This window comes from Lepidochelys kempii, chromosome 2 (assembly GCF_965140285.1).
Source record: "Lepidochelys kempii isolate rLepKem1 chromosome 2, rLepKem1.hap1, whole genome shotgun sequence".
Lineage (NCBI taxonomy): Eukaryota > Metazoa > Chordata > Testudines > Cheloniidae > Lepidochelys > Lepidochelys kempii.
In genome coordinates, this window is record NC_136381.1 from 179538642 (window position 1) to 179555432 (window position 16791).

Below are 16791 nucleotides of genomic sequence, written 5' to 3' on the forward strand. Positions count from 1 at the left end.
TCTAATATGCACTGCTTCCCCCATCTCTCCTCCATGAGCTTCTTTCTGGGTTTTTACAACTACTGTTTGTTTAAATCTCTTATTGGAGCAAGACTGCTGAAATCGGTAGTACAATGAAGTCCTGACCTGAAGGACTTTACTCAGAAATCCCATGACATTTGCTGGTATAATTTGATCTGGCTACCCATTAAAGCAGTGTATACTTGATTCTGTGTTGAATGCAATTAAAAAGTCTCTAAAATATATTGTGTGAATTTATAGCTTTTCTTTTTCTCTGTATTAAAAAAAAAATTGTTTACCAGTCTCATTAAGAGTTCATGATGGCAGAGACCAATGCAATGTCCAGCAACTCAGATAGGATGTGATCAACCTCATCTATGAAGCAGATATCTGATCTGAGGCAACAAGCGTTATCAGACTCTTAGCCACCAAAGCCAATTCTGTTAAATGCAACTTGTTAGATGCAGTGGTGGAGAGGAAAGTGATTCATTTTTACCCCCAATTTCACTATTGCATGATAATCAGAAATACCATAATGAAGCTGGTTGGATTTAGAGTAGGAGTTTTCCGTTTGCCCAGCCCCCAAAGTAGATGACACTAGCTGGGGAGGGGATGTGGCCAGGGCAGCCATTCATTATGTTCCATGGACAGCCTCCACTGCTGGTTTCCTATAGAGCCGCAGCCCTGTTGCAAGTGGCCCTTCTCTAGCAGAACCTATTTGTAAAGTGCAGTGAAGACCTATTCAGCTCTCTCCTCAAGGCAAATCCTCCAGTAATGCGGCTTTAAGGCAAATGAACCCTCAAACTTTGCTCTAAAACTTTTTTTTTTATTGTGGAGTGTGTTCTATATCTGTGCTCAGTAAGGCGCCATCCCAATATGCAGCAGGATGCCTTTAATCCATTTTTCTTTTAGCTAATGCCTTAGGAAACCCTCCCTGAAGAAGTAACTTTTGTTACTAAATATACTAAGGAAGCATCATAACAGGTTTTTCCCACCTTTTATCATAAGGTGCAGAATAGCATCTAATGGCATGATTCTTTTTGTATTTACTTTAATACAGAGACACTCCACTGAAATCAGTGGCATTACCCTGGTATAAAACCAGTGTGGGATCACAATAAAGTCCACTGCATTGTCTAATGGATCTAAATAAGCGAACTGATGCCAGTTCACCTATCTACCTACCTAAAGATTGGAGCTCTTTAAAGTGGCCTGGGTGCAGTTGGTGAATAGGTGTTGTCCAGAATGATGGATGTGCCTGAACAGTTTCCATTTTCTGTTGGCTGTAGATGGTAGCTATAACTGAAGATGCTGGTGCAGTAGAAAATGCTGTTGTAACTCAAGCCAGTGAAGCTACTGCTGCATCTGAAACGTCTGATGAAGGTGACAAACTTAAAACAGAAGAGAAGGAAGCAGAGGTGGCTCAAGTAAGATACTTTCTGAAGCACTACACAAGAAAATATTGGACTGTTCATGTCTCCTGGCCTGAGTTATCACAACACCCCTTCTCAGGAGAGCGGTGACTTATCTGTCTATATTGGCCCCCATTCTGTTTTAAGTGACACTGGTATGAAGTAGCACCATAACTTCAGTGGAGCGATGCCAATTTATACCAGCTGGGAATCTGGCCCAGTATACACAAAATAATTTCTGATGACTCTACAATTGATAGATACTCTCAGATGTGTTCTGGGGTTTTTAACAGGCTCAATTAATCTTAAAGATAAGCAGAAGCTATTTCATTCCATTAGCTATAAATCTGGAGAGCAGTGGCTTGTTAAACAGAGCTTTGATTCTCTTCAAATGTGTTTTTTATCTAACTGCTCTTCCCCTCCCCCCAATGATAAATAAGATCAAGTGCACTGGTTCAGAGATGCTGAGCACATGTAATTCCCCTTGAAGTCAATAGGAGTGGTGAGTGCTTAACAGGGGAGATTTTCAGAGGCACAAAGGGTAGCAAAGGCCTAACTCCCACTGATTTCCATTTGGAGTTCGGTACCTTTGTGCCTCTGAAAATCCCCTCCCCTCCTCCCCCTCCGGCACTGCTGAAAGTCAGGCCTTGAATCTCATGTAACTCTAGAAGCAATAAATTGCAAGGAAACTCTAGTGTGTGGTCAGGCTGGCTTTCAGCTTTCTAGCAGCTGGAGACCAAAGAAAAGACCCCAAGTGGTACTCTGGCACTCTAGAGATCAAGGACTTCATGTCATGATTACCTTAGGCTCTTCATATCCATTTGTTTCAGTCACCCTCCTGTTGTCTCAAGCTCTTCAGGTTGTGGATTGCTTTTTGTTATGTGCTTATGCAATGCCTCACACAATGAAGCTGGGGCCCCAGGTGCTACCACAGTACAAATAATAATAATCAGAACAGTCCCTGACCCATCAATAAAAAATCTCTCTCTCTCTCTGAAGGGTTTGGGGGTATTTTTGACCCAGACTATATAAAATAAGCAATAGTTTGATAGACCTGGTAATCCTCCATTCTACCTGCTTCCTCATGGGGGGGATGGGAGAGGAGGTACAGATTGAGATTTGGGAAATGGGAAACTCATTTACACAATCTCTCCCACACCCACACGTTAATGAACAATGCTACAGAATTGGGGGAGAGGTATTTCCCTTGAGCACCAGGCTGAATTGGATATGTTGGCCAGGTGAATAGCTAGCCAATGCGGCCTTTAGAGGGTTGCATGCCCCAGACAGCTGCCTAAAATACTGTCTGAATAGGGCTCTTATGATTGTAATGAGCTTCACATGGTCTCTTCTCTCATTTATGCTGGTGTAACTCAGGAGAAATTTTAATTGGCATTTAAACTATTGCAAGTGAATATAGCGTGTCTGATTTCGATCTCTCACAAGGTTTACACTAGTGTTACTCCACTGATGTAAGTGGAGTTACTGCTGATTTAGGGTAGTGTTATGGCCTGATCCAAAGCACTCTGAAGTTAGTGGAGGTACTCCCATTAATTTCACTGGAAGTTGGACAGGAGCCTAAGTGAAAACAGAACAGGGTGTAGAATGTTTTATCTGCTATGATGACAGTTCTAATCCATGGGGAGTAAGATAGAGAATTGACATGGGGAGGAATGGAGACCGGCAGTCACAAACTGGGAGGATATTATCCCCTAGATGCACTAGCATAGCTCTTCTCAATGAGAAGATCAGCTATGGATGAGAGGAAAATACATCTGTATTTTCTCTCATAAACAGAAAAGCAAATAAAGTAAGTTTTGTTCCATACTTTTTAGAAGTAAAAACAATGAGGAGTCCTTGTGGCATCTTAGACACTAACAAATTTATTTGGGCATAAGCTTTCGTGGGCTATAGCTCACTTCATCAGCTGTATGGAGTGAAAAATACAGTAGGCAGGTATACATACACAGCACATGAAAAGATGGGAGTTGCCTTACCAAGTAGGGGGTCAGTGCTAATGAGGCCAATTAATCACTCTCAAAACATTTCTCTCTGTTTTTTTTTTTCCCCAGGAGAAAGTCAGCAGCATCCCTTCACTAGTAATAGAGCCAGCATCAAACAACGAAGGGGAGGGAGAGGAACACGAAGTCCTAGTGAATGAATCCAAAGCTGTTGTGGAAGACGTTGGCGCTCAGGGCATTGAAAGTGATGCCAGTGAAACTTCCCAGGTTGTAAGTGAGCAGAAAACCATTGAGGAAACCCAAACTACATCCTCTGAAGAACAGCCTGTGTCAGCAGATGATGCAGCCCATGGAATGCCACCTGGCTTTCTCTTTAAGGTTTACTTGAGTATTTAGTCACTCTTATTTTAAACATTCCTTTAAACCTAGCATCAAGTGTAAGTAAGTATATCCAAGGGCACAGGTTATTTAGGCTGATGGCTGTGTGGTTAAATAGCAAAAATGTCAAGCTATTTTTCCTTGAATTGTTTTTTCTACATAAAGGGGGAAATAAAACTTGTACTGTTCTTTATGTGGAAACATGATCCATGTAGAAGTATGGCATTCAGTCAAATGTGCACGTACACTAATCTAATCAGAGCAGTGAAAATATTTTAATATGTTGGGAGAATTTCTATGGCTTGCATTATGCAGCAGATTAGACTAGATCAAAATGTTCCTTTCTGGCCTGAAAATCTATCAGTACAAGCATGGTCCCATTGAAATCCAATGAAACTTTTGCAATTGACTTCAATGCAACCAAGATTCCACATATTATTAGAGTATCTTTTAAAGTGATCATGTTGTAAAGCATTCTAGTTCAGTGAACAGGTCTGAGAAATTCTGCCCTAAGTGTGTGTTGGCTCCTAAGAACCTTTGTGTTTCTTGGTTCCCAGGTACCTGATATTTCTTATTTCAGAATGATTGACTAGTAGGTAAGCTGAACGAAGATGAATGAAGTTCATGTGCTCTGTATTATAATTTGGATAGTTCAGTCTAACTAGTCCCATAACAAGCCATGGTTATGCCCAGTTATTTTGGATTGTTTTTTTCTGTTCTCATACACAAATATTCTTTGCAAACTTTAAAAGTAACAGGTCAGAGTGAGACATGTCATGTGACTATGACTTAAGACACACTGATAGTGTGCCTCTATTTTTTCATCAAACTCTTGTGAGTTAAGGGAGAATGCACAGCTACCATTCCGGCCTTTGCCGCAGTGATGCCATGGGATTAGTTGCCATCAAGGAAACTAGAACAGGGTATCTGTTTACGGAGATGGAATTATTTAGTTAAGTGGGCCATTTAGCTCTGCAAACAGATTATCTTATCAGTAATTACTAGATGAAGTGAGAAATATCATAGCCCTAATTTACCAGCAAACAAGAGTGCTTCCCGGTCCACACAGCAGGATTCCCATTACCCACACCTTTAACTTACCACTGGAATTATACCATTTTCCTCACTATTATTTACAGGGAGGATTGCTTCAGGAAGATAATTCCTTCAGGAATAAGATTAAAACCCCAGAACCACAGATATCATTAGGGCATCAGCATTACTCTAACTCCATACTCAGTTTGCCTAAGATAGGTTGGCCAAATGCTTTCACCCTTCCTCGGGAAAGCCTCCAATTATGCCAGTCTTTGAATAAGGACAACAGGATTTGTCCAAGCAGCAGTACTTATGGGATGTTGCAGCATCACCGATCCTCCAGATCCCTGTGAGTTGAGGGTACCCACCTGTCATTGAAGGAATGAGTGAATAATTAAATTCATATTTAATATGTGAATTTCTTCATGGAAGAGAATAAAAAACATGGAATTAACAAACATATCAAACAAAAAAATGAAGTGTATGTGTAATGATATCAGTTGAAAGAGGCAATGCCATGGCAGTGTATTTGAGAGTTTGAAAGCACAGTACAGCTGCACATTGTTAAATGTGAGTTGTGAAAGAGAGAATTTGTTTCTACTTAATTTTTCTTATTACTTTCCCTAGATGATGTCCTCATGTTTTGTATTCTTTTCTTCAGGTTGAAGCTCTACATGATTTTGAGGCAGCTAATACTGATGAGCTTAACTTAAAACGAGGAGATACTGTGCTAGTAATCCCTTCTGAGGCCACAGATGACCAGGTAAACAACCGAGGAACCATTTCTTTTGCTATTTTTCTTTTCCTGGAGATATTTCTAACCGTCTAGAGTTAATAAGAAATGCAGTCATTTAAAATGGCACTGTTAGAACATATTAAGACTAAAGTGGTCTTCATACTTCATTTTCATCTAAGAGTAAAAGGCAATGTTGATTATAACTTGGAAATGCAGTAGATGTATTGATAGCATGATTTAACCTTCATTATGGACCAACATTCTTCTAGATTTCATTTGGCTGCTTTAAATCATGGTTTTACTTCTCTCTCTCACTCACACACAGTAGATGCATACAAACAGTGCATTAAGTCACTGTAAATCTTGTTTTAACATTGCAGCAAAATCGTTGTCTAGTGTCTGGAGCTTATACATATAGATTGGAACAGATCAAATCAATACAAATTAGGCCATAGAGTATTTTGCTTACAAATTGTGTAACCCTACAACCAAATTGTGTAGTAACTCTGTAGCTTTAACTCTGCCCTCTGGAAGTCTAAATCTCCTATAATATTGGTTCTGGAAATATCAACTTCTATTAATCCTGCAGTTCCCTACCCAGGCAAAAGATCTGGCAGCTTCAGCCAAACCTCCAGTGGTATTAGCTGTGGAGGACCAGGCCCCCAAAAGTGTTCAGGTTGTTGGCAACAGAGCTTTAATTTTGCTGGAACACAGAAAGATGTTTTAATTTCATTTAAATGTTAAACATTTGCAATAATAAAATAAAATGGTTTTTAAATAGAAGATACAATTTTATACGCTAAATAAAATGCCTATTGAAGTCAATGGAAAGACTCCCAAAGGATAAGCCCAAAAGAGATCATAGCTCCAGATCACAATTTGATTTGAACAAAAAGCAGTCTTCAGCTTTGCTTAAAACATGGATCTACCCTCTCCCCTTCTTCCATAGGCAGTGGAGAAATAATTTTACCTTTTCAAAGGGTTCAAGGAAGGTACTGCACCTATTTTACCAAGCTTCTTCTTGTTGGTTAGTTCCCCATTGGTAGGGGAAGATATGAAGAACATGCCTCTATTTCTGTCATTTCGAGGCCTGATCCTGCAAGTACGTAGTGCTGGGAATATTCCTTACCACCCTAAATAATCCTATTGTCTTCTATGGGACTATTCAGAATGCTAAGCACTGTTCCTGACAGCATGTGTTTGCAACATTCAGTCCTTGTAATATTCCTTTTAAGCAGTGCTAATGTTATCAGCTGATCTCTTGCTTTAATATATGAGCAGGATATCTTATCTGTTTTACATTTCTAGTATACTGTACTGGATACTTTTTCAGCATGACCCTACACTCTTCTTATAAAGCTAGATTGTGCTATCCTGATTCAAGTTGAGTAGTACTTTATTCCATGTGTAGTCCCATTTATTTCAATGGCATTATTCACAGAGTAAGGTGCTAAATGTGAGGATGACAGAATCCGTCTCATAGCTACTTAAGCCCTTAGCTTCCATTGAAGTCAATGGAAGTTGGGCACTCAAATACTTCTGAAGCTCTGGGCTATATGCCTTAGCTCTTTTTTCTTGGAGTATTAAATGTAAACTTAATATTTTTTCTGGGTTAATCTAGAAAGGTGTATTATTCTCTTGTTGTTTTCATGTAAATCCTATTAGCATTAATTGGAGTAAATTGTGTGTATTGATGGAGAAAATAGACTTTTTTATATATTCATGTTTCTGAATTCAGATAACATCTATTATTATTCAGTGCACATTTGCCCTTCATGTTTATCATCATCATTAAACTTAATATAATACCACAACGTACCCTAGTGAAGGACAAAAAAGATTGAGTTTTTTCTTTTTTTTTCTTCTCAGCTGTTCATTTTTCTTCCTTCAAAAGTGGCCTGTCTAAAGCCATATTTCTTGTATATTTGGTAGTATCGATTCATAGTTTCAGAACATACCAAACAAGAACACTTTGTGCTTGTTTGATCCTGGTGACTCCACTTTTTCTAATATACTTGAGTTGAATTGATTAAGATTAGTTCTAGTCAGCACCTGTCCCTAGCAGAATCTGCTGCCTCCTATGATCAGGAAGCTGTCATTTACTACTGCCCCTTCTGTCTCAATCATGCCATGTGCTTGAAAGATATTTTCTCAGTTAAATTTACCCTGGTTTATTTCACTGCCAGTCTAAAATGTTGTCATCCTTACCTGCTTCAGTGGTACTCAATCCTGATTAATTAGAAAGTCATTTCACCACTGACTAAAAGCTTCAGAAAGCCATTAAATCACAATTTGATGTAATTTTGTATTGTGTTGAAGTTCTATCAAAAGCATTCAACCTCTACATGTACATGATAAAATAATCACAATGCAATGGCAGGAGTTTCCACCATGTCTCATTATTTTGTGACTGTCTGGATCATATTTCTGAAAAACAGCCTCTAATTTGGGACCTACACTATTATGGATTCAGTTAAGTGTGCCCACCATTCTGCAAGTGTAGTCACTTGTGGGCAAAAATGGTTAAATGTAAATGGCCAGGATACAGACACTTGCATATGCAGATCAGGCACCTCAGTCCCTTTGTGTATCTAGCTCTAAATCTTAAATTTCAGATGTTAGAGCGATTTGGTGGACTTGCTCAAAGACTGCCAGAGTGCGTATCTAGCGGATTGGGCCCCCTACAAAACACAGGAGGAGGATATTGTCCTCTTATAGCCCATAGCCCGGTGATGAGCATAGTCCAACACAATATGGGAAGAGTCATGTTTAGATCTCACCTGTCCCTATCTGAGGTGGAGCAGGGACTTGAAGCCACATCTCCCACCTAAAGCCAGTGGTTGAGGTACTTAGTCACTCTCTGGCCCAATGAGTATTTATTTATACAAAGTGAAACCGTAGAGACAGAGAACCCTGCCCCAGAATATCCCATAGCCTAGGGGTAAAGGCACTCTCTTGGGAGGTGGGAGACCTGGATTCAAGTTCCTACTCCAAATCGGGCACAGTGGGGATTTGACCCTAGGTCTCCCACATCCTGGGTGAGGTCACTCACCACTGGGCTAGGATATAAGAGACCACCTCTGCTCTCTTTTTATTTTGTGAAAGCATGCACAGCTACGCTGCTGTAGTGATTCTAGTGTAGACTAGCCCGTAGTCCCTTGTTAGGAGTAGGGCTTAGGCCACACACCCCTCCTTGGCATTTCCTACTGGCTGGCTTAGGCAAATCAGCATGCTGGTGTTTGTAAATCCCATTCCTAGGTGTCAGGCTCTCCTCATTCATTATATAGGACGGCTGGGTGCTTTACTAGGGGCTGTGGATTCCACTAGGCAGAAGGATGCCTAAAGTTAGACACTGCAATTCTGTGTCATCTGTGCAGGTCTCACTGCTATAGTCTAATGTGCAACAACAACAGTGTAGTTGCAAAGTTATAGGGTAGTTGAAGACACTGAAAATTTGGCCTACTATCTCCTCTCACCCCCCCCCTCCCCCCACCATCTATTTTTGTCTCTTTTGTGAAAGCTGGGACAGGTCTCAACGTTTCCCTGCTATTTGCTTAGCAATCTCTGCTGCCCTAAGTTATAGCAGCAGTTCAATGTACTGTATTTCATGGGCCTGTTAGTGGTCAATTGAACTGCTTCATGTTAGCTCACCATGTGAACACTGCAGCTCAGGGGGCTAGGCCAAGTCTCCACTGGAGCTGCAACATCCACACTGCTATTTTTAACATGCTATCTAGAGCACAGCTAAAGTATGATGTCTACCCAGGCTGGGAGGCTCACTCCCAGCTGCAGCGCTGACCTAGCCAAAAAGATTTGGAGCTGAGAGCAGAGGATATATTTTGAAACACATTGAATGAATTTTATTCTAAGCAGGGTGGGTTAGCACCACAGCAAGTTAAGTTTCCCCAACGCCAGCCCCTGTAAGACCCTGCTTTTCAGTTACTTAACCGCCAAACTATAATAATTTGGTGTGAAGTTTTCAGTGCCAGGTGTCTGCCTCAGTCTGGATATTTGGAAAAGTTTCAAGTAATGGTTTTGGAATCTTAGAGGTACTTTAACAGAGAAGAGCCAGGAACTGTTGCCATCACCAACTTCCACTACAGGAACCACAGTGAACTATCCTGCATAAAAAGGGGAGAATTTAGGGTGATTGGAAAGGAAAAAACCTGTAATTTTCTCTAGCTTGTTGGGGTTAGAAGGTTCTCCCCCACCCCAAACACCCCTAATATTACACAGTATGAATTTTAAAAGGACCTCACCACATCCTCCCACTTTGCACCTGTAAAATGCTGTCTGCCTATAAATTCTCCCTTTTACCTTGCAGGAGGCTGGATGGCTGACAGGCATTAAAGAATCTGATTGGCTGCAGTACAGAGATGCAGTAACCTATAAGGGACTTTTCCCAGAGAACTTCACAAAGCCCTTGGAGTAGTTCTCAGCTCAGGCATAACAGTGTTATAAGAAGTTCAGTTGGTAGGTTTTTAAATCTCTTTGAAACACAGGAACCCACTTTTGTAGTTAAACTGCTAATGGTTTACAGACTGGTGCCAGACAAAGCTTGGTGAAACATATCAAATGAGCATGAATGCAAACAGTTAAGCTAGCCTCGTCTGAAGCAGTATATGAAAAAATATATTAAGAGAAATGTCCTTCTTTGTTCACACGTATGTGGCAACAGGTTTGTTTGTGCTTTGTCGGAGCTATGGTGATCCTGTATTTGATCCTTTCCCATGAAATCTAAAATTAGCCTCCACACTACAAGAACCTTAACTTCTCTGCACTAAGTGTATTGTATTGAGTTGCTGCACTACAGAAGATTTTATTAGTAATCCTTTAGTAATGAGGTCAAATTATTAAATTATGTGTTTAAAAAAATGAACTGCTGCAAAGGTTTTCAATGTTATTTTTGAACATATATACACATATATGCTTGTGTATATATAAGTGCATACAGATACATATGCATTAACACGTTACCCTCCATTGTAGTTCTTTGACTCTGTAGTATCACTGATAGATGCATTGCTCTTACCAGGTCTGGCATTACAGTCAATAGCTTTGTTCCAAAACAAAGCTAGCTGCTCCATTGCCAAAACATTATACAGTATCTGTGTTTGTAATGTGAAATTTTCATTCTGAGATGAACAATTATTACTATCACGTTCAAAGCTGCTAAAACATTGGAAGGCATGGCTCAGTCTCCTCTATTTCTAGCTGCAATAGTTTGAGATTGTGTGGATGGAGTGGTTATAATGCTAATCTATACTTTAATTGGCTGAATTATGAAAACAAAAAATATCTGAGGACAAAACCAAACAATATATTTTCACTATATGTATTTATGCAGCACACCTTCACAGATCCTTTTAAAATAAGGTATATAATGTATCATGTATCAAGAAGTCATATGTAAACTATTATGTTTTTCAGTGTTGTGTCATTCAAAATAAACCTTTGATCCAAAAGAAGCTGTTTTTGAGAGTGTTTTTTGAAGTTTGGTTAAATTGGAATGACTATAATCCTACCAGTTACTCTCCCTTCCACCCCCACCCCAAAAGATACTCAGCACAACAGATACCCACCCATATGTATGAGTTCTAGCACAAACCATCTCATACCTGCTCTTCAAACAGAATGAATTTTTCTTAGCGCTCTAATCCCCAATTAGTTTCTGACCACAAGAGAAGGAGCTTACCTGGGATTTGGTTTACGCACAACTGCAGTTCACATTTTCTACTCTGCATCCTTTGTCCATTTACTGTACTTTGAATCCAAATCTTGGAAAGAAAAATCTTTCATGAACTGCATTGTTTGTGGGGCTGTGTATCTTTAAGAACATCTAGGATGTTCCTTGAGTTCCTTTTCTTGACGCCTGGTTCCACGTCCATTAGTGGACTTGCTAGGACTTTTGATCTTGTAGCTCCCACAGGCCTAGAAGTCCTTGTCTTTGAGTGATCCAGAGTACAGGATTTCATTTGGGAACCAAAACTGTTCCTCCGTTTTGGTCTGGTGCAGTAGACCCCGAATTCTGCTTCCACAAGTTTGAGGTGGTCAATGAGACCCAGTGTTGCTGGTGTATGTCACAGATTTGATGTCCTTATGCCCCACATTGCTTTAAATGGTGTTTGACATCTACATTTCATTAATTTTCTGTAAAACAGTAAAAACAAAACAAACCCCCCCCCCCCCCCCGCATTAAAGGGAGCATCCTCACCTCTTTCCTAGAACCACGGTTGTCCTCATCTCCTGACAGCAAGGAGACTGAGGACTCCAGGCCCTGTTGCTTCAGAACAGTAGAGGAGATAAGAGGCAGGAGGACATAGTGATCAGCTGAATGTCTTAATTTAACCAATGCTGACTGTACTTTGTGCACTTGATGCCTTGGGGGTGCTAAGTGCATCTGAGACTGTCCCATGCCATGGCTACTTCAATGCCATTGGTGCTGGTCTCACTGCCATTGGTATCTGGTATGCAGCCTACACAAGAATTTACACAGAGCACATATATATTAAAACGGGAAAGCTCTGATCTAGAGTAAACAGCCATCATGGATACTTTTGCCCCACATAAATACTATGTGACTATTTTCTTCATGTTGCAATTTTGCCTCCCTTTTTAAAAGAAAAATGGCAGTTCGTAAGTCAACAGGATACCAGAAATAATAAGACCCACTAATAATGACTCTAGTATCCACATATGGATTATGTGCTGCAGGTTACTGCAAGTGTGGCTATGTCATGGGGGAACTCCTCCTGCTGGAGTAGAGCCTTTTCCAATCTAAATCAATGCAGTACATGGCTTGCTGGCAGCCAGAGTTACAGGTGCAGAGGAAGGTTTCAGGTGCCTGCCTGAAGCATGCCAGCCTCTGACAAGTCTAATTTCAGATTAGCCCTGCCAGAGGCAGATGAAGGGGCATCCAACTATCTGCGCACTATTACTGCTTGCGGTCACCCAGGAAGGATTCAGAAGGTCTGGAGTAAAATCTGTCCAATAGCGGAGTCCATCACCATTTTCTCTCCCTGACAGGGGAAAAAGGTAGGGAGAGGTGGTAACATGTGTGCTGCAGTATTTAAAAGGCCCTTTAGATGCAGACAGGGGTTGCAGTAGAGGGAAGGGAGAAATTAGAATGAGGGGGGATTTTTTTATTGGGGAGGGAAGGGGTTCCAGTAGCCAGCTTTGAAGGTTTAAAGGAGAAAAGTTACTTACCTTATAGTAACTTGAGTTCTTCTAGATGTTTTGTCCCTGTGGGTGCTCTGCTGTGGGATGGTATGTGCCTGTGGGGTCTCAAGTGGAGAGTGCAAAGTAGTGTCCGCAAGCCAGTGCCTGCACAGAGTAGCACTTCTTGCCTCCAAGTAAGGACATAACGGAGGTGTAAACCCACCGCTACTCACTTCCTTCTCAACTGCAAAGCAGACCCTACACAGCTGAGAAGGAGGAGAGCAGGAGGAGCACCCATAGCAACAGAACATCTTTAATGAACTCAAGTTACTGTAAAGTAAATAACCTCTCCTCTTCCGTCAGTATATGTTTCTATGGGTGCTCCATCATAGGAAACTCCCAAGCAGTAACGCAGTGAGGAGGAGGGTGCTGGGACACCAAAAGCAGCATCATCCCTGGAAGCAGGTAAGATGGCATAGTGCTTGGCAAAAGTATGAAGGGAAGGCCAATTTGCAGCCCTACAAATTTGTTATTGGGTCATCCTTCAGTAGAGCTGTAGATGTGTACTGAGCTCGAGTGAAATGTGTTTTTTTTTTCTCTCTCTCTCTCTGAAGGGGCTGCATCCCACTAGATTCATGGCAAGTTAAGATGGCAATTCGAAACCCACCTTTTGAAGTCTGAGTGGAAATGGGTTGATCCTTCATCCTCTTCTCAAATGATACAAATAGCCTAGGAGAGGCCCAGAAGGTCTTAGTAGGGCCCTCAGCTTCTACCTTGACAGATCTGACATCTAGCATATGTAGACTGGCCTCTAAGAGGTATGAGGTTTTGGGTAGAACTCTGGCAGGCAAATCTTTTCATTAATGTGGTATCCTAAAGAGAAGTTCAGGAGAAAGAGAGAATGGGGTGCAGTGTTACTTTGTCTTTATAAACGGTGGCATAGAATGGGTCAAATGGGAGAGCATAGTGCACTTATGGCTGTCTAGCTGAAGCGATGGCTATGGAGAATGAAGTCTTGAGGGAGAGATGAAGGAGAGATCAGGTAGCCATCAGTTTGAAGGGAGGTTTCCTCTGGGCCTAGAGAACCAAACTGAGGGGCCAGATTCTGTATTGGGGGTCAGAGGGCAGGGGGACAAGATTTATAAGCCCTTGAGGAATCTAGCTGAGTAGGGTGGGCAAAAACTGAGAAGTCTTTGATGGGTGAGAGGAAGGCTGTTATAATGGCCAAAATGTACTCTGAGCCAATTGATTGAATTTGCATCTTTAAAGCCAACAGGTAGTACAGGATTTTGGAGAGCAGAACAGCTGAGGCTTGGGAAGAGCAAAGGGAACACCAGGAGTGGAAGCAGCATTTCCACTTTTGAAGGTAAGTTTTGTGAGTACTTGGTTTCCTGTTAAATAGGAGAACTGACTGGACCATATCTGAATGTTCAAGAGCAATCTAGGAACCATGCTCACGGGTTCAAGGAGTAGTTGTGATAGATCAGGGTCCCTGGGTTTTGCAACATGAGCTCCTTCCTGAGAGGCATTGCCACAGAGAGATGTAGGAGATTCTTGTCTTGTCTTGACCAAGACAGTGCTAGGAGGATGACAGTCTTTCCTGACGCTATTTGAGTAAGGTCTTGTGGAGTAGAGGTAGAGGCAGGTAAGCCTACAATAGGATATGAGACCCACAGTGTTATGAGGACACTTCCCAATTAGTTGTGGCCATATCCTCCCTTGGAGCAGAAAAGACAGCATTTCACATTGTTGGGAGTGGCAAAGAAGTCTGTTTCTGCTAAGCCCCAAGTCTGGCAAATTCTGTGGAAGATAGAACCATTGAGTTTTTATTTGTGACCCTGAAGGAAGTGTCTGCAATTGTATTCTGGAGATCTGGAAGACAGACAACTGAGATGTCTATCTAATGGGGAAATGTGCCAGTTCCATAGCCTTAGCAACTCGGCACATAAAGACTGGGATCTTGCTCTACCCTGTTGGTTAATACATATATACATACACACACCGATGGAGTGGCCCTGTATTATGTGAAGGAAATGTTGGCGCGCATAAAAAATTGCTCAGCTCCAGAATATTGATATGGAGCATGACCTCTTGTGCAGACCACTTTTCCTTGGAGGTGAGTTCCCCTCCCTTCCCCCATCCCAGAAGAGGAGCATCTGTTGTGAGAATCTTTGAAGATGGGGGAATCTGAGAATGGGTTCTCACACAGACCTTCAGTGGCTCCTTCCACCACCGGAGAGAGTCCAGAATTTTGAAGTACTGTGATGCTGGTGGAGAGACTGTCTGTCTGGGGTGTACACATCTGAGGTGCAGTCTCACGTGAGGCATGATGAACGTGGAGGCTGACGTGGACGAGTTTTAGACCAGTTCTTGCAGTTGTTTGCAGGCCATGTTGCATTGTTGAGATTAGACTGAACAGAGTGGAGAATATAATCTCTTTGGGGAGATTGGTAGTTAGGCAGTCTAAAGTGACTCTGATGAAGTCTATTCTTTGGACTGGGGTCAATGTAGACTTCTTACAAGTGATATAAAGGTCCAGAGACTGAAACAGACCTACAGCCCTGGAGGTTGCTGACTGGACCTCTAGAGGTGATTGACCCTTGAGAAGCCAATTGTTCAGGCAGGGAATAATGCTATGCCCTACTGTTGAAAAAGGGCAACCAATGCTGAGAGAAGAACCTAGAAGCAGCAGTAAACTGGAAAGGAAAGACTCGGTACTCAATGTTCTGAGTCTAATTTGAAGTGTAAGAAATGTTTGTGGGATTGGTAGATAACTATATGAAAGTAGGCATCCTGGAGATCAAGGGTGGTGAACCAGTCTCCCAGATCTAGGGATGAAATTAGTGAAGTGCTGGGAAAGGATAGAGGTGTTCAATCATCAGTCTAAGAAACCTGGTCCCCATCCTCTGCCCCTCATCAGAAGTAGGAAATAGTTGGAGTAGAACTCTCTTCCAACAAATTCTGGGAGAAACTGTCTCCTACTCTTGGGGGTGATTGAGAGATTGGAAGAGGGACAGGGCAGGGGTGTGGGAGGGAGGGAGGGGAGATCATGTGGAAGGGGATAGAGTATTCCATGTCAATCACCTCCAGCCATTCTAGTTTCATCCCTAGATCTGGGAGACTGGTTCATTGCCCTTGACACCTAATTTCATCTAGCTATCCACCCATCCCACAAATATAATTGGTGTGCAGGGAGGAAGTGGGATAGCCGATCTCCAAAAGAGGGTTGGATGGAATTGTTCAGCACATGATCCCGAGAGGGAGGTTTCTTGAGGCCCTCAACTAAGAAGTCAAAACTGTTTCTTTAAAAGGGAGGTGCAACTGATGTCAGAAAAGGGGAGCATCCCCTTCTATAGCACATCTAGATCTCCTACTCTGAAATTCCAAAGGTCTGGGAAAAAGCTGTTGGGGGTTGTACTGGAATGGCCTAGATTGTGGTGATGTTTGAGACCTAAACTGTCTCTTTGTTTCAAGAATGTAAATTCCCAGCAACCATAAGGTAGCTCTTAAGTCCTTCAGAGTGTGGAGGGGGCAGTCTGTGTCAGAGCTAGGGGCCTTCAAAGGGAAAGCCTTCTAGAGAACCCTGCATCTCTCTGAGGAGAGCAGAAGACTGGAGCCTGGATGCTCTCTACACAATCATGGCTGTTTCTGCAGCCTCAAGGACAGCTCAGAGGGAGGTTCTGGATACCACTTGACCCTCTGAAATGAAGGCCTGAAATTGTTCCCTCTGGTTGTGTAGCAGATGTTCACTAAAATGCGTGAACTTGGGACGTGTGTTGAAGTCAAACTACCAAGCCCTGTTGGCGAAATGTATCACGCGAAAAAGGAGAGCTACCAAGGAGTAGCTTTTCCTACTCAGGAAATCTAAACAGTGAGACTCCTTATCACAAGGAGAAGGTCTGGAATGTCTATTAATTTCATTAGTTACATCCACCACCAGGGAATTGGGAGTGGAATGGGAAAAGAATTCTCCATTTCCTGAGCCTGTGGAGTGATATTTCAAAAGAGCTTCTTCAGAATACCGGCTCTGCAGGACGTGGTGGTAAGGCACCAAAAGAGAGCCCTTTGCTGAGATCTGAGAGTCTGACTAAGAATCATCCACTGGGCTGAA

At 41.9% G+C, this 16791-nt stretch overlaps 1 protein-coding gene across 5 annotated transcripts in view; it reads left to right on the forward strand.

The window, feature by feature from the left end:
* Positions 1 to 10978, forward strand: part of AMPH (amphiphysin) — a 172234-nt gene extending 161256 nt beyond the window's left edge. For all 5 annotated transcript variants that reach the window (XM_073332856.2, XM_073332859.2, XM_073332857.2 and 2 more), the window contains 4 exons: positions 1290 to 1427; positions 3485 to 3751; positions 5448 to 5549; positions 9847 to 10978. In XM_073332856.2, coding sequence (XP_073188957.1) covers positions 1290 to 1427; positions 3485 to 3751; positions 5448 to 5549; positions 9847 to 9954 — 615 coding nt within the window. In that variant the 3' untranslated portion in view covers positions 9955 to 10978. The remainder of the gene's footprint in view (positions 1 to 1289; positions 1428 to 3484; positions 3752 to 5447; positions 5550 to 9846) is intronic.
* Positions 10979 to 16791: the final 5813 nt, after the last annotated feature.